This window comes from Mugil cephalus, chromosome 9, assembly GCF_022458985.1.
Source record: "Mugil cephalus isolate CIBA_MC_2020 chromosome 9, CIBA_Mcephalus_1.1, whole genome shotgun sequence".
Classification (NCBI taxonomy): Eukaryota; Metazoa; Chordata; class Actinopteri; order Mugiliformes; family Mugilidae; genus Mugil; species Mugil cephalus.
In genome coordinates this window covers 3213999-3232493 of record NC_061778.1, presented here as the reverse complement: position 1 = coordinate 3232493, position 18495 = coordinate 3213999, and the positions used below count along the sequence as shown (strand labels likewise).

At 42.9% G+C, this 18495-nt stretch overlaps 1 protein-coding gene across 1 annotated transcript; it reads left to right on the top strand.

The window, feature by feature from the left end:
* The first annotated feature begins 1292 nt into the window (after positions 1-1292).
* si:ch211-14c7.2 (ABC transporter F family member 4) lies at positions 1293-15190 on the top strand. Its single transcript, XM_047594682.1, has 6 exons — positions 1293-3645; positions 4265-6931; positions 9310-9512; positions 10352-10464; positions 11989-12103; positions 13747-15190. Exons 2-6 carry the CDS (start codon positions 4789-4791, stop codon positions 13867-13869), a joined length of 2697 nt encoding a protein of 898 aa, XP_047450638.1. The 5' UTR covers positions 1293-3645; positions 4265-4788; the 3' UTR covers positions 13870-15190.
* The last annotated feature ends 3305 nt before the right edge of the window (positions 15191-18495 follow it).

Genomic DNA, 18495 nt, shown 5'->3' with positions numbered 1-18495 from the left:
CTGACTGATGAGACTATATTCACTGACCCCTACACTCTCACTAACTAGATGAACGATTTACCAAAGGAGGACACAGAAGGGGTGAAGTCTGTTCTGCCTTTATCAAGTGAAGCCTGTCAAACAAAGATATTACAAGAAGTAAGTGGAACCACTGCGGAGGGTAACGTAGTAAGTGCAACTTCTGCTTGGAAACCCCTGAAATACACAACTAATGTTGAGTTAGCTGGCGGTTAGCATTAGCATTAACATGTAATAAGAGTCCCCCCAAATAATGATTAACTCGGGTGACCAGACGTACACAACATACAAACGTGTGAAACTCAAACTATGAAACAATTTCAAACTTGTTCTACCATCCTCAGACAGTTTACCTCGGATTTGTGTTGCGTTTCTCCGTGTGCTGCCTCTCTCCACTGAAGGTCCCTCTTTTTAGCAAACTCAGATCTGGTCACCATAGACTACTTTAACGTAATTTCAGTTTTAATTTATTCTAACCCACAATGCTCTCCAGGCAGAAACTGATGATGCATCACATATTGATCTGAACTGATAGAAGGTAGAGATAAGTGTGCGCTGCAAACTCAAGTGTTGTTGATGATTGTCTCACTCCAATCCTTTCTTTTAATCAACCAAAGTTGTGTAGGATTGGCAGTGGCTGGTATGCGATAAAACTTCAAGTTAGTGATTTTGCTTTTCGGTATTGTCCCCTAAAAGTACAACGTTTTTGCGGTTGACAGTGACAGTGTTTGTCTCAAGTTTCCCTCTGTTCTGACTCCAGCTAAGTTTCCAGCTAGTTTCACTGTGCAGTGAAACTTTTATTCATTCCTAAAATGGAAAACACACAGTGGTATGGAAACCCATTTGAAACTGTTCAAGCATATATATATATATATACATATATATATGCATCAGGAAATGCTCACACTGTGGATCTACTGCCTGTATGATTTATGGTCTCACATTTCAACCTTTTTTTACTCATATCAAAAGACTGTCTGCATTAATACTAGGAAAGATTTTATTGCATTCTATTTTAGGATGAAACCTTAACCCTGCAATCTGTATTGTGATTAAATGTATGAATCCATATGAACCCAGAACTCTTATTGCATGTAAGCATACAAACAAAAAAACAAACAAACAAAGAGACTGAAAACAACAAACCCCTCCCGGAAGTCATTATTATTTCCATACAGAAGCATTTCAGCTACTGGAACAAAAAAACTCTTAATAAGCTAAGTGTATTTTGAGCAATATCCTTCCTATCCAATATTATCCTTATTTTTACATTAAGCACTAAAACAACATCAAGATAAAGGAGATGCAGAAAACAGTCGACACAGAGAGAGCATGAATGAGGCTCGCTGAAAAGCTGTCTGAAAGGAGAAAGTGGTAAACTGCACATGGACGAATGACGTCTTCCTATTGTGTGTGTGTGTGTGTGTGTGTGTGTGCGTGTGTGTGTGTGTGTGTGTGTTCACAATTTACTCATCTGCTGCTGTGATGACGCTGTGAAACGTAGGCACCAGGGTTTAAAGTGTATGTGAGGGAACATTAATGCGGTATGAGGAGTGAATGGTGCCACTAGAAGCCAGCCTAGATCTGTTTCTGGAGAGGGACTTAATGTTTTATTCTTATTTCAACATTTAATTAGTTGGCTGCAATCTGCTATGACGCCACCAGATGTCAATAAATTCTACCCATTAGGTCCTTAAGTTTCAAATTGGGTTGTGATGCAGCATTTTAAATTTGCAGCTACACTTTTTTGTAACTGGTAATGTCTTTACAGAAGACATGTTTCAACTTGTTAGCATTCATCACTATTATAAATAGGAAATATGCTATTTCCTCAAGCTTTATAAAAGTGTGGCTATTAAAGCTAATTGACCATATTGCTGCATTCTGGCTCCTGTAACTTGTCTCTATTTTTTTTTTAGTACCATTTAGTGCTTCAAGCATCAACCAGCTTCTGTATTTAAAGATGGATGAACCCTCTGTGCCATCATCCATATGTTTCCAGTGAAGCTCAGTGCGGTGGCCACGTCAGCCGCCATCTTGGCAGTGTGCGACTCCTCCCAAATCCTGGCAAAAATCAGAAATGGGCAGTGTGTGGGAGCCGTTATTTGAGTACTTGGGTACATTAAATGGTAGCTTCGGCCTCTAAGTAAAAAATTTGTCACATGGTACTATCGACACAAGGAGTCTCATTGTCTGAGGAAAACCACATAAACAAGAACATAACAAAAACACATGACCCTCTCAGCTGAGCCCCAGAAACAATTCAAATAATCTTTACCAGTATTACTGTACTATAACTATTACTATAACTCCAGATTTATTACAAACAAGCCGCTACAAATTTCTATATATATTGTGCTTTGTTTTATTTTTTGTTCTTAGAAGTGTTTTATTCTTGCAGCTCACGTGCCAGAAATCGCAGCCTGGGGACAAATAAAGACCTGCCACATGAAGCTCTCATGGCTACTACTCTACATTTCCACAGCACAGCTGCAGGTTCATGATACATGCTGGAGGGCTAACATGCTAAGTTAACAAAAGACACAGTGAAGCAGGACATAAATATTGCCCTGTTGCCCTGTTGCCCTTTCTCAAAACTGCTGCACTGACACCTGCTGGAAATTTACTAGTACTACTGAAATGGACTCATCCAATTAATAAAAAGAGATGTGACAAATGGTTGTCATTTTCTCTATAACACAGCCTCAGTTTGTTCTCACACCTAAGAATTTGCTTGGTTGAACCTGGAGATGTTTAAAAAATGTCCATCTGGATGAAAAATATTCTCTCTGCTGCAGAAAAATATTAAAATAACAGAAAGTGAGTTAGACGATGTCCATTTTTTATACTCATAGGTCATACTAATAGCTAAAAATCTTTAAATTTTAAACTTTATTTTAAAGAAATACCAAACAAATGCTTGGGTCTCAGGAGGTTTGTCTTGGTGGTTAAGAGTCGTGTTCAGAATGATGATATACCTACATGTTTTCAGATATTGCAACAATAGAACAAACTGAGTGGCTCAGATTTAAACACATACACAATGCAGATTTGTTTTATGCTCTGAGAGTCTCTGCAATGAATATTTTGCGTCCAATACAAACGTTAAATATAAAAATCTTTCGCTCCAAGTGTGGCACCAACAACCCTCCATACACTTCCGCTGGCCTCACCTCTCCCTGCCTCTGTGTGGCACGAATCACGCCTCCTACCAGTGAGTGGGCTGCAAGTCAAATTAGCTCTCCGTCATCGTGCTCGCCGTGCACACCGGAGGCTACTGCGGTAAGATGCGACGACGCACGAAGCCGAGCCGCGGCGGATGAGGTGATGCGCAATGGCCGAACGAGTCGGAGACGGAGACGGAGAAAACGTCCTCTGTTGTCTCGGGCTCTGATTTCAACGATGGGACAGCGTTGGATTCAGATTTGACTCATTTGTAGCGTCAAGCAGGCCGTCTGGAAAGATGCGGTGGCTCTGATCCCACTTCAGGATGCTCCGGGAGGGAGAATAGGATTCATCTGTAAACAATAAGGAAGAAGAGGCATTAAGTGAAGGGCACTTCATTTAAAAATCAAAAAATAAAATCAAAAACCCTGGAGCCTGAGACGCACTGAGGCATCGATTCAGGTGAGAAACAATCATGGCTTCGGGCTTTTCTTTCAGGACATGTTGGATAGTGGTTTTGCTGGTGCACTGTGTGGTTCATCTTCATCATAGAGCAACACATCCTGATGATAGTGGCTGAACGTGATACGTGGCACAAGCCTATTTATTGAGTGTCTTTGGCTAAATCCCATAAGCTGTATATGATATAGGAGAATTCATGGATTTATGATCAGCTGCGGCATCAGTAAATATTCATATTTACTGTGTTATATTTCCCGGGGGGCTGATGCAACAACTAATCTAACTGGAACCAGGATGCACATTCAGTGAATGCACATTTTAGTATGAAAATGAGACACGTTTGGGGAAGAATAGTATTAAATGAAACCACCCGGATTAGATGTACAACCTTTGACAGACCCTGAAACAAGATGATTTCAATACAGTAAAAAAGTGACACAGTCTGTCTCATCAGTTAAAATGTTAATTCTCACTTCTTAACAGTTCCTTTGGTGAGATGAGTAATCTGTATCGTGTCTTGACTCTTTATTTAAACACAACAGTTTTTCCTTGTAAGTCTTCTATTTCTGTGCACGTATATGTGTCTTTAATTCCCTTGCCGTGTCTCGTTCCCCTGCAGGTTGTTCTGTGACGGCTGAGTTGGCCCTCGGTGACGAGAGGCCAGCCGACAGGGAGGGTAGTTCTGAAGCATCAGTCTGGAAGAAAACCAACTTCTCATAGCTTCTCTCTCATCTGCGCTGACAGCTGGACATCTGACCTGGAGTTTTTTTTTTTTTTCCTCTGAGATAAAGAGGAACAACTCTGATTCTGATTTTCTTTTTTTGTCAGACGCTGTCAGAGCGAACGGTTCAGAGATGAGGTTAGCAGGAGAGTCGTCTCTCCTTTGCATCGCGACAAAAATATTTTCTCCAGTGCCGCTGTCGGAATCAGTCAGTGAAGAATTCTTGAGAGTATTTCAGCTCTTTCATAATGCCAGGTGTAGTCTCTCTGTACTGTGATCTTTTTACCTCTGAGCTGTCGGGCTCTGAATCGGGAACAGGCTCCTGATAGTGGCTGCGTTTCCTCTCATAGATGAGAATTCGACTTGACCTGACAGGCTGCATTTTAATAAAGAATAAGCGAGGACTAACCACTAAAACATAGATGAGGCCGACAACAAGCACCATGCTGCAGCAGAACAACAACAACAACTACCCCTGCCTGAACGTATCGGGCTCCACCCGGGAGATGCTCCAGAAGTGCTCCAGAGCCTCCCTGCCCTTCCCCAGCCGACTGGAGCTGGGTCTGGGAGACCTGCCGCTGATCAGGGGTCTCCGAGCCTGGGCTCTGTGCTCCAAGAACCGGCGCAAGGCTGGTAGTCTTCTGGGAGCGGGGCAAGCCCCAACAGCTCCTCCTGCTGGACGCGGGAGCTCCACCTCCTGCCCCAGGCCTGCAGACGTGCACCTGAGCGGAGAGTGGGGTCGGATGGGATACGGGCTTCCCCTGGGGGTGGACGCCAGACAGGCCGGAATCGGAGCTCTGGTAACGGTTGCAACTCTGAAGACCTCGGAGGGAAGCGGGAAGACGCAGACCCAGTGTCTCTTCCTTCGGACAGAGAAAGGAAGCTGTTTGTACTCGACGGCTAAACCCAGCCCTGGTGTGACGACTGGCGCTGCCTCCGGATGGCTGAGAGGGAAGACGGGAGGAGGCGATACTCCAGCTGGGAGGAGGGACAACGGGCCAACTCCGCCGGCGCAGGCCGGAGCAAACCGGGTTAGAGTGCGATCTGGCCGGAGATGGAGGAAGTCCAGTAATGCAGCTGGCCGGGAGAAAGCAGGCGTGAGCAGAGAGAGGCAGCAGAGGAGCAGGGAGGATCCTGTGGATGAAAGACAGGAAGAGCGAGACAAAGGAGGCCTGGACTGCAAACAGTTTCCCAGCCCGCAGCGGGACGGCAGGACATGCTGCCACAATGTTTCTCCTAAAACCTGTAGCCAGTGCGGAAGGAGAGCACAAAGGAGGGAGAGCCAGGACGAAAACGTGGGAGGTGAAAGTCAGGGAGGAGGCGTCCCGAACAGACTGTACAGCGAGGTGAAGGGAATGAGGAAGGAGAGGCGAAAGAATGAAGAGGAGGAGAAGACTCTGGCTGCACCAAACTCTGACCTAGAATCTAACAGCTCTCATGGAGACTCTCACAGCAGCTGTGATGTTGGAGAAATGAGAAAAGGTGAGAGCAAGATGAAGACTTCTCACAGCCAGGATGACGGTTCGGGGGAAGATGAAGATACACATCCTGATGCTGTGAAAGGACACGACGACTCGATCCACGGCTCCACACATAACGACAGAAAACCAGGAGAAGAAGTAGCATCGATACTAAATGGATTTTCTGATCATGTTGAAGGAGATCAAGACGGTGGAGAGGAAAAAGGAGGCAAGATTCAGAGTCCTGCTGAATGCTGCGAGAACAGCAAGTCCTCCGTTCCTGCAGAGGGCAGCATATGCAATGCAGAGGACACCCAGAACCACCGTGGAAGGTATCAGCAAGAGGAAGAAGCATCACCTGGACTCATCATCGAGCCACAGGATGAGAACAACACTGTGAACGAAACAGAAAAGTTTTTCTTTAAAAACGAGGAAAAACTTGGTTCATCTTCACCTCTGAGAGATCACAGGGATCTTCCCATCTCTGAGAGCGACGGTGAAAAAGGAGACGGCAGCAGGACGGTTGAGTCTGAGCCGGAGTCCGTGGAGGAGAATCACAAAGAAGTAAAGAGGAATCGTGCTCCAGATGAAGACAGGAGGTTCCAGGACTCTGCAGACGGATTCGGAGGATGGGAGGACGAGGATGGGAGCATCGCCCATGTTGGATCAAATCGAGTTACCAACATCAACGTCTCTCCCCCCACCTCCCTTACAAGCTCCATGGCTAATCCTGCCCCTTCGCTGCCCCTCCTGGGATCCATGGCAACCGGTCTGCCCTGTCTGGAGGAGGGGAAGGGGAGAGAGGAGGAGGAGGAAGAGGAGGAGGAGGAGGAGGTGTTGGTTCGAGCGGCGGCAAGAGAAGGAGAAGGAGGTCAGGAAGAGGAAAGGAGGAAGCAGAAAGAGTTGGAGAAACAGGGTGAGGAGGAGGAGGAGGAGGAGGAGGAGAGAGACTCCACCGTGGCCACTGAGGAAGGGAGGAAGGAGGAGGAGGAGGAGGAGGAGGAGGATGAGTTTGGAGTATTCATGCAGGCGGAGGGAGAGCCGGCCTGGAGCGAGGGGTTCACCATGTCTGCCTCAGTGCCTTGTGGGAGCGGAGAGAGTGATGGTGAGTCCCGCGGCTGTTTGTTGTTCTTCGTGTGGTGTCTCCCGCCTCCCTTTCACATGGCCTTTCGTAGGTTTGTCTTTCTGTTTTATGTTGAGTGGTCGTGTTTCAGTTGAAGTCGACAGGGCTGACGCCAGCAGGCCTCAGAGGCAGAGCAGAGTCTGGTAGAGATGCACGGGGAGATCGGCTCGTTCTGTGCTGCTGTGCTGGAATAGTAATAATGTGAACGGCAACACACGCTCAGAGTATTACAGCATTTTTAACCTTTAGTACACTTTCAGGAATGCATTCACACACCGAGAGTTTCCCACAATCCTGGTGTTGTTTCATGCTTTCCACTAATGAATGCACACTGTTAAAACCTGTTTGCAGTTTAATTGTCATTTGTACCTAAATGACAATTACTTTAAAATGTTGACTAAAGGATTATTACACCCTGAGTTAAGTTTCACTTAAAGAAAAGAAAAACACAAACTTAAAGGGTGGAGGAAAGCGATGAGAAGGAGATGACGTACACACGATTTGTTGTTGCACTCGTGGAAAAGAAACACATCTTAAGTATTAACTTCTTTAAGGGACTTCTACAGAAACTCAACTCATTTCCTGCAAATCAAACAAATCAACACATGAGTACTTCACAGCACATATCCACACATGCATACAAGGTCTTTGGACCTTTGTAGTTTTCCTCTCACAGCCAGTATTAATCAGACTTTCTGTTCCTTCATTCTGCTCCGTTTAGCTAATCACCTCAGTCACTTAAGCCCAGTTTCCACTGTGGGGTCAGAGGAGGCTTAGCAGAGTTTTAAAGATTCTCATGTGCACCACAAAAAAAACAAAAACAAACAAAAGTTGTTGCTGAAGATTTATCATTTATATTCTATGAAAGTACATCCTGGTAGAACAATATTAATGTGCACAAAAGTTACAAGATTGGGTAGTTTACACAGATGTTGATACACACAATTCAACTCCATTCATCCAGATGCATTAAATATTTAATTAAAAGTTGGTAGGTTGAGCTAAAAAGCATCATTTCCATTCAGAAAAGAAAACAAGTCGAGATCATGTACAAAGAAACATTTGAGTACTACCACACTCCACCTTTAATAAGCATAACATTTGTTATTAATATTATAAAAATGAGCCTGTCTGTTCAGAGTCTGAAATCTAAAAATTGTTGACCCGTAACAGTTTGTGATGAATATGAGGAGTAGTTTCTTGCCTTGGTAAGCACAGTGGAGATGAGATTCTAGTCTGCCCTGACCTGGATTCCTAACCGATCTCTCGCTCTCGATGCACCGTATTAATCATTCAGAGTTGGGGTAAAGGGAGGAGGAGGAGGAGGAGGAGGAGGAGGAGGACGCTAAGCTCCCGTTAGCCTCAGGTTATAGAGCAATGGGTGAAGAGAAGAGAAACTCTCACGCGCAGAGAAGAGTAAAGCGTCAGACACATACATCATGCAACGTCTGAGCAATGGGGAGTAACACGTTGAGGCGTCGCGGCAGCAGGAATCAAAGGGAGATACAAATATCCACTGAAACGTCTCCTTGCAGTCAGACGCCTCGGTGTGATTAAAGTCAAACGCACAAACGCGAGGAGTCCCTGCAGCTCCCGATGCAGCGGGCAACTTTTGAGCAACAGCAGGCAACACGACGCGAGGAGAGGACAGTGGTGATTAACAGGAGGATGGAGCAGAAAACTCAGAGTTATAATTCATACAGGCCCCAAATTAGTACTGTAGGGAGTGTAGAACTGCAACATCTAATACATTCATCATAGGAATCGGTTTCCAAAATGCATTCAGAGTTTTACTGGGGCAAGAAAAAGAAGTTAAAGAAAGTCTGAGGCTTCAGATGCATCAAAATCTCAGTAAATTCAGTGTTATTTGACCCTTTATCAGTTCATCCTAATTAGTGACGAAGGCAGAGACATGTTAACGATAATGTACACCGATCAGCCACAACATTATGACCACTGACACTGAGCAGAAGTAAATGACGTTGAACCATCTTGTGACAATTCGGTGTTTGGCTGGGAAACTTTTAGATCCATTGTTGTGGATGTCACCTGGCCTCCAAATTCAAAAGATCCCAAACTGATCAAGTGTCTGTGGGATGATCCACAGAGGCCCCTCCCCTCAACCCACAGGCCCCCACTGACAGCATCCCGTCACAACTGTTTTTGGAGGCCTACACAATATTAGGGAGGTGGTCATAATGTTATGCCTGGTCGGTGCGTATTCCTGTTAATGCTGTAACTGTAACATAGATTCAGTTGGTCAGTCTAATGAGGGCAAAGACGGCTATTCACAGCACAACATAGCCGGGACTAGAGTAGTCGCTGTAGGTCTGATTATATGTGTGTGTGTGTGCAAACAGCTCTGGGAAACCACGCCGTCCCCAGGGAGTCGACCCACTGCACGCCAGGCTGGACAGACGACTCCTTCCACCAATCAGACGACACCTGGGCGGCCTTTCCTCAGGACCCCCCTCAGGATGGAGGCCGGGACGCCGTGGAGCAGTGGTGGCCGAGCAGCGCCGCGGAGGAGGGCAGAGGAGGACTCTCCACCAATCACAACCTGGTATTTCTCTTTCGAACTCTCAACACCTGGTCGCGCTTCCTGATGTTGGGTTATTTGTAATTTCCTGACCGACTTCCCCTGTGGATCATGTGAAAGTTATTCATGTGGAAATCCGTGCACGCCGAGTGATGAACCAAACCGTGCAGATGAATTAAACAGGTGCAATAATAACTGGTGAGCTGTGGGCTCAGGCTGCTACTGGGTTTCTGTATTAAGTGCTTTTATGTAGCAGTGGCGGCTGTTAAAGTCTCTGGTGGAGGTGGGAAGATTTCTGCGTTACCTGCGTCGGTCAGTGATTTTAATCAAGCCTGGACTGTATGAGTCTGTGACCCTAAATCCCATCCTCTTTGGGAAGAAGTAATGTTGCCCCTTGAGAGGTATTCGCTTTCCTGCGCTATTACCATGGAAACACAGCTCATCCTGACAACGCCCTCTGGGATGGGTGACTAAGTTTTCAGACTTCAAATTAATCAGCATTTTGCGGAGCTGTGCGAGTCACATTAGGGCGGTATATGCTGCAATTTTTTATTTTAAATTTTTTATTTTTTTTTTCCATAAAAATGAAAAAAGAAGCCGACGCCACAGGGAGGAGGGGGAGGAGGAGGAGTGTCCCAGTGGACATTAAACTCAAAGCACAAAGATGCAGATGAAAAATGAGCCCTGTCCAAAGCTGCTGCGGAGGAGAGCGCTTTCTAATGAGCCGTTTCAAACGAGTGTCGTGGCTTCAAGGGCTTTTCATGAATATGCAACTTTATATTTAATGCACGTGAGATTAATTTTCCTAAATGTTTGAAACTGTTTCAAGCCGTCTGATGTTGTCTCTTCGTCACCGTTTGTAGGCGGCTGTCTTTGCTGAAGCCTTCCCCTCACTGCCTGGTTCGTCTTCAAGTGACCTCCATACTGTTCCCACCCTGACCCAGGTCCTCAGGGGCAGAGCCAGCCAGGACCAGGGGTAGGTCCAACCCTCCGGTGTGTTAGTGTTTGTCGTACTCTGCAGGGTTTGTGTGTGGACTGAACTGCTCAGTTCAGTCCACACTGAATAAGCTCAATAGTTCAAATCAAAGAGAGGTTGATAGAAAGATTTAAACAATCACTGTCTGTTTGCAATTCAATACTTTTTGTTACAATCGAATTACTTTTGTTGCAGTTCAATACTTTTTGTATATATGTCAATACTATATTCTATATTCTAAAATTCTATATTCTTTATTCTATTTTTTTAAAAATCTTATTATTTATCTTTTACACAGCCCACTGTTTATTCTTGCTACTTTTCAGCTACTTTTATGCTGTTGCAAACTGCAATTTCCCCACTGTGGGACAAAGAAAGGTTTTTCTATTCTATTCTATTCTATTCTATTCTATTCTATTCTATTCTATTCTATTCTATTCTAAAAGAAAAATTGAACAGCTTTCAAATTATCTGCATAACAGAAATGCAATGTTGTTTTACATTAATCTTGATTTTCATTTACTTAAACACACGCCCTTGTTTAGTCTTGAAAATAACTTTGTTCATCTATAACAAAATAATTTCCTATTAAATGCAACATGAACAATTTTGTACATGTTGTAACATCTCTGTTCAAGGTGTGTGTGCAGAGATAAAATAAGAGATAAAATATCTTATTTTATTTTAAAAAATGAAAACAAACGTGTCCGCCAAGTGGTCAACGTGTTGAACTGCAAGTGAAACTGTTGGAAAGAATTATCACATCAGAGCAAATAACTGAATGATGCAACCAACAAAACCGTGACATTTGAGTATTGGAGATGCCTTTTATCATTATTCAAGAGTTTAATAAATGAAATAATTAATTAACAGGATTCGAGGGAGTCTTATTAGATGAATGTTGAAATGAAGCTTCATGAATCTTCTCCAGCTAATTAGTTGCACTAAGATAATTATTCTTTGTATCACACAGTTTTTCTGAAATGTTTGGTTTATGTATTCAAAAGAGCTCATATGTAAATATGTTCTCATTTACATACATTTCCAGAACAGAAATCTAATTATTAGATGAAGTTCAAAAGTTTGAGTGACAGAGAAATAAATCTGGAAAGTTTGAGGTGTAAAAAAGCGACTGAAGTGGAGGTTTCAGAGGCCGAGAGTGATGAGAACATAATACTTGTTTATTGTAGTATAATATAAATTATAACATACTTGTTGTATAGTCTATACATTTCGCTATACTCTATAGTATAGAGTATGGCGAAATGTTCTTCTTCTCAATCTTCTCATAAATACAATATATCCACATGAAAATTAACACTAAAATAAAATCTAAATATATAAGTTTCTTTTAATCTGAAAGAAGCTTAGATATATTATGTATTTATGCATTAAAAAAATAAAATCAAGAAAAGATTTTTGTGCGTTTCAACACAATTGAAAAAGAAGCAAAAGGAATGCTTTAAAACAAACGTACATCTGTTCATGGAGTCTCTGTTTGCTCTGCGTGTCTGTGCCGTGCAGGCTGTTGGACAGTTTCCATGACTTGAACAAAATGATTGGCCAGAGATACAAGAGAGCCAACGGCGTGTCCCGTGACCTGCTGCTGAAGACTTTACACCTGGAGCAGCCCCACACTGTGAGTAAAGACCGTCACTTCCCTCCTCCGGATACGATACGCCGCTCTCAGTCCCTCTGGTTCTGATTTCAAGCAGAAGACATAGCACAAAGTGCTTAGTGTTCATTTTCAATTTGTGAAGCTTCAAGGCCGCCGGAATGGATTTGTCAGCGCGGCCTTGACGGCCTGTAAAATGAACTGATGGTGCTGTTTGAGTGATGCCCTGGAAGCCTGCAGCTTTATTCAAATGACGCGACCGCTGTTCTATGCAAAACGCTCCATTCTGGAGGACTAATGCACGTACCTACAGACTCACAAAACTACAGAGCACCTGCACTGTATGCAAATGGTAGATTTACTGCACAGAGTGACTGTTGCCTGCTGCGTTAAAGAATCAGAAGAGGCTGAGTGACACCGAGGCAGACAGCTAGCAACCTGAGACAACATCCACCTGTCACTCAAAGCAGCTGCAGCCTTTAATTCTGCACAACTTTGAGCCTTAATATCATTTAAAGAGTCTAGTTATATTTTAAAAAAAAAAAAAAACATTAATGGAGTAATTAGCTCCAATTCTATGTCTGTACTAGACTGTAAACAACATTTTAACATGGAGGTCTATGACTCACTTTTAGAGCCAGCCTCTAGTGGTTATTAGAAGAACTGCAGGTTTTGACACTTCACGGCATAGCGCTGCTTGTATGTATATACATTATTATAATTTTGCATTCAATATTAAGCTATTCAAATAATGCATAGGTTCAAACTTTCATTTTTTTTATTTCAAACGTTTGCAACAGTACGGTGCAACTACATAAACACACCTAATGGGTGTGTGTGTTTATATAATTGACAGATAAAGAAATTAATTGACAGATTCAAGTTTTGACTTTAAACGTAGCTAAATGTAGTAGGGACAGTGGATCACTAAGCCATGTGATGGGACACATACTTCCACATTAATGAGTAATGTCTGACCCTGAAAAGAAGCACACAACTTATCTAAGCTCGGATGAATGGATGTTGACGGTAGCGAGCTACACCGTTAGCTTCTCTTCTGCTAACATTGCTGTTTTCCTCGGCCAATAGCGGGGAACCTGACAGAGTCAGCGTGTAATATCCGACCTTGTGATTGGCTCAGCAGCGATAGGGGCGGGGCCTGCTGTGTACAGGAGGCTTAGATTGACAGATCTCAAATAGCGTAGCGATCTGTGAATAAGAGCCGTATGAGAGAAGTGTTGACTGAAAGATAACGTCTTCTGCCTTCATTTATCCCTTCAGTAAATGTTAATGTGTATTTAAATAAATTTTAAAAGTGGAAAACTAAAAAAAAAATATATATAAAAAATGTCTAATCAACCAAAGATTCTGTGATCCTCCTGCAGTACCTCTGCAGACCCTGTTGAAGATCTGTTCTAGACCATGAGGTTTCTCCTCTGTCTTTAATTCAGTTTTTAAATTCCAATCATCATTTAATCCACTTGTTATTTTCCCATCAATCAATTACTAAATGATGCACAAAGCTTTTCAGTCTCACATGGAAATACAAGATGTTTTGCTTAATGAGTGCATGAATAATTAAGCTGATGAACACATTTGTTGTAGCCTAATTATCTGTTCACATACCAATCTTCTGCCGCGTTACTGATTTTCAGTTTTCTTTTCAGGAAAGCAGACCTGCTCCCTGGACCGCCAACCGCCGCCTGTCACCTGGCCTCCCCTCGGCCAATCAGAACGCTGCTGCCAAGCGGCGGCTGTCGTACGACTACAACAGAAACATTGTGGAGTGACTAAGCGGCGTCAGCTCCGGTCATGACGTCTTTTTTTTTTTGTTTTTCTCCAGCGTTCACCGGAGGGACTACAGGTTTCACTGAGACTCTCTGGGAGTCAGACACTGACTCTTTGCACACTCCCTGTTATTTAAGAGAAGAGGTGACTTATGGAGATGAAGAGACTCACTTCTTCTGTTGTGTGTCACACGCCGTCTCCTCCAGCTCCTGTCGATGTGTACCGATAGAGTGTTTTCATTTCACCTGTTAACCACCAAGCTGCACATTTGAGTTACTGACCCTGTTAATCACATGTTGTCTGATTGGAGCATGATGCTACGAGGTACTCGCCACCACCACCTCCACCACCACCACGGATAAGGAGTCCAACCTGATACTTTCCTCCTCTTGTTTTATTATCTGTGAACGTTTAACTTCGGTTTCTCAGAAGCAGAGCTGCTGAATTAGATCTTAAACTAAAACATTTACCTGCAGTCAGTCTCAGTTTAGAGATGAATAAGATAATCTTGTGTACATTCACGTTACTGTAAGGTCGGCGTGCCTTCCACGCTCGGATAGCTAATTCATTAGCACACATTTTTATTTCCCAGTTCCTTTTTGCAAAACTGGAAATGTGAGAACTCAGCCCCGATTCTCAGAAAGGAGACATTTGTTTTACCTTTAATTTGGTGGCTTGACCCTTGGTAACAGCAAACTTTAGTCAAACATGTTGCAACAGCTTCCTCATTTGTCCTCTCTGCAGCAAAAATAAAAACGACCCGACGACATCAGCTGGATTCATGCACACGTTAGGTAGAAGTTAACACGCCATCGCGCCGAAGAGCAAGCGGCTTTAATTTGGATTTTTACCGGGAGATGCATGTGCTTTCATTGCTACCGAAAGAGGCCGACTCGTAACATTTGTTTTCAGAGAAACAAGTTGTCTTCCAGTTAGTGCCATCAGGAAACTCCAGTGAAAGTGCCAAAGCCTACGAGGATACAGAAGTGAAACAGAGACACGTTCAGGAGGAAATGTTTGTCTTGTTTCTCAGATGCACTGAAGTGGACGCAAACAGCATGTGATGGTTCCTTCCTCCCCTTCTCTTCTTTTTCTTTGTCTCTCTCTGTTTCCTTGCTTCCTGTCTGCCTAATTCAAGTTTTTTTTTGTAGTCGAGTTCACCTCAAGGGCAAAAAACTTGAATCTAGCTGCCAATCAAAACAGTATTTCATGAGGGTATTGTTCACATTATGTCAAATTACGTTCATTTCAACATGCTGTTATTTCGCGCTGCGATGTATATTTCACCTGTCAATCATTTGTGATGAAATTCAGAAACAATCACGTGTGTGTGTGTGTGTGTGTTTGTGTGTCATTTGTACAAACGTATAATTCCTGGAAATATTTTCTGATCTGTTCAATTCGATACAACTTTATTTGTCCCGAAGGCAATTCAGTTTGACAGCAATAAGCAGTGCCCATGCCGAGATAGACGGCAACCAACACTCAACAATAATAACACAAACCACAGTAACACTGTCCCTCCCAAGAATGCACAACCGCTACACAGAAAATGAACAATAATGTAAAAAGTGCTTATTAAATGTAAATATTAAAAGTCCTTCTGTAAGAAATCAGGAGCATTTTTTAATAAGTACTAAACGTGCACGAGAGGGAGGCGGGAGTTGTCGCGTTGTCGGCCGATGTCATAAAAAGATATGTGTGCGCGTCGGCCGATGCTTCCTCGTGACATCCAGAAGAGCGTGACACGTTCTTTTCAAAAACAGATAATCATCTAAACCACGGCAAGAAAAGCTCGAGAGCCCAGCTGGAACATTTTGAAATCGAGTGACCTGTCTTTTGTAGATATTGTGAAAGTGGAAGTTTAGATATTTAACCCTAATTCACCAGCAAGGACCACGCCCGAGTAAAGTATGGACCCCAGGACGTGGCTGAAAATAGGGCCGTACGACCAAAAATATATATCACAGTATTTGTTTTTTTTTATGCATAATGACGTTTTCACAACATTTTCTACAGGTTAAGAGAGGAATTAATGCAGTAGATTGACTAAGGATGGACTATTTTACTGTGATGATGAGTAAATATTGTAGAATAATCCCACACTAGTAGGAAAACAGGTTTGCATGGCCCCGTGTTAGCGCTGATGTGGAAATCTGGGGACAATTACAGCTTGGAGATAAAAGATAAAGAATAAAATGTTATCAAGATGAAATAAAGACACAGGGACAATTACAGTTTCATTTATTTTGACATATTTATCCATATTTAAACATATTTAAACTGCTATATCTGTAACATAAACAGCAGCACGACTGGCTACCGTAATAACTGTAGTCCGCGCGCAACATTTATTTTCTTTTTAAAACTGGGGACATTTTCGAGGAAAGTTTTAGCCGGGGGGCAGGTCATCCAAGACGGAGACTGTCCCCGGAAATCGGGGGCGTCTGGTCACCCTAAAAACAAACAAACAAACAAAAAAAAAATGACTGCCGCTGCACCTTTTTCTTCTCGTTCTGCTGCTTAATTTTTCAGACCTTTACATCTTCACTATGCCTCACATATATTTAAAATGGTCCAATCGGAAACAGTGTCTTGCTTTGTTACGAATGGCGTGTAATCAAATACACCAGTAGGCAGGTTTATTAAAAATTCATATCATAACTAAAAAAAACAAGAAACACCAGTATTTGGTATGAAACCACCCAGCCCTAATCTGAAAAGAGGAAAAATAGAAAGGAGGGAGTTAAGGACGGAAGGATGAGAGGGGAAAGGAAGGGTGGTATTGAAGGAACAGAAACAGGAAGTTAAAAAGTAAAAAATAAACTTTACTGTAATTAGTGTTTGAGGCGTTACTCTACTCCTGAGCCAGAATCAACTAACTTCACATCAGACTCAGTGTGACTAGTCTCAGATAACAAGCACACTTTCCTCTACATTTACCTGTTTTATTGCTCTATGGTTTAACAAAGCATCGCTCTGCTCGTTGGTTCACTGTCCTCTGTTAGATGAACTGTAAAATGACGGCATGAACCATAATTATAACGTGATGGACCTTCACGGTGCAAATATCTCTGATTGGATTCTCACAAAAATTAGTCCTGTTTCTTCTAAACTTCACATTCGTTCAGACTTTTAATTTAATTTGGGGCAAGATTCGACAATTTGACATGTTTGTTTAAATGGTTTACATGCACACTTTCAACTTTAGATGTTCTCAAAGCGCTTCACAGTGCTCCTCTGTCGGCTTCAGTGTCTTGGCCGAGGGCAGTGTAGCATGTGGAGAATATTAAACCACAAACCCGGGCAATTAATCCAAACTGATGTTTTAACATTAGGGACGATAACCTGATAAACATCAGCATGCAATCATGGTGATTTCTGCAGAAAATCCAAATCTTCTGCAGAAGTAGAAATGTGAGTTATAAATAGGATTGCATCATCCATCTGTTATCAATAACTGCTCATTCCCTCCTGACCGGCTGGACCCTGGTATTCGGCATTGGGTGAAAGACAAATTCACACTCACATCTGCATTTAGAGTCACACTAACCTTTGGTCTGAGCCCAAACTAGAGCACCCAGAGAAACCCTCAGATCAGAAACTGAGCTAAATATGAACTCAGCTCGATGAAATGTGGCTCAGAATCTTTCCGTGAACAGATCAGAATATAGCTGCTGAGCTGACAGAAAGTTCCCAGTCACAAGTTTGAACTTTCCACCTGCAGGGAAACCACCATCACCACCACCAGATGCTCAATACAACGAGGTAAACTCACGGAAAGTACTTTAACTGGGGCATCCTGTTCATCAAAACAGCATGTTAGGTAACGTACTGGGGTTTTGTGTTTAAGTGTAATAATTCATGCAAGTTTGTGCAAGAACACTTTTAATAATAATCACATATCATTGCATGAAGCTGACAAAGAAATATCCAGGAATTTAATCCTTTGAACAGAGAGGAATCTCTTCTCCCAGGTTAAATAAATCCAGCTCGATCAGAGGGAGAAGACATCAACAGGCTCACATGATGAAAATCCTACATTAGCAGGATTAATCTGTGTGAAGTGCCACCAGCATCTCTCCTCCTCCCACCCCCCCCCCCTCCCGGGGGGAGATCAGAGATGCAGCTCTGCAGTCCAGAGAGAGTTAAGCACTTTATTTGCTGAGTCAGAGCCGCTGCCTTCCTGCTGTACCATGATAACAGAGCTTTGTAGTGTGTGGTGGAAAAACAGGCCTAAGAGCAGCGCCTGTCCCGCCCTGACCCCCCCGCCCCATCAACACCACATGAGTCAGCCGGCCTTCAGCACAGCGAGTACCTCCAGGAGAAACGGGGCTACAGTTCACCACATCAGAGCTTCCTTCTACATTTAGTCTTTAAGTTTAATTTAAAAGGTTTAATCAGAGTAATAGCCAAACGTTAGATCCTGTGCACATAGATTTGGAAATATCCTAATGTCTCATGTGAAAAAGGTCTGTTAGTTGCAGTTCACACATATTTCCAGACTTGGTGCTAAGCTAAGCTAAACTAGCTGGCTGATTGTTGTTTCAGTGGTGTGTGTTTCGTCTGATCTAACTCTCAGAAAAAAAGAAATAAATAAAAAACGACTTTTGCCTGAAAACAAATTA

What these genes read in the sequence shown, in the direction of transcription:
- si:ch211-14c7.2 (XM_047594682.1), top strand. Translation starts at nt 4,789, where the DNA reads ATGAGGCCGACAACAAGCACCATGCTGCAGCAGAACAACAACAACAAC. An exon ending in TCTCCACCAATCACAACCTG is followed by an intron (nt 9,513 to 10,351) that starts GTATTTCTCTTT and finishes CACCGTTTGTAG; the next exon opens with GCGGCTGTCTTTGCTGAAGC. An exon ending in ACCTGGAGCAGCCCCACACT is followed by an intron (nt 12,104 to 13,746) that starts GTGAGTAAAGAC and finishes TTTTCTTTTCAG; the next exon opens with GAAAGCAGACCTGCTCCCTG.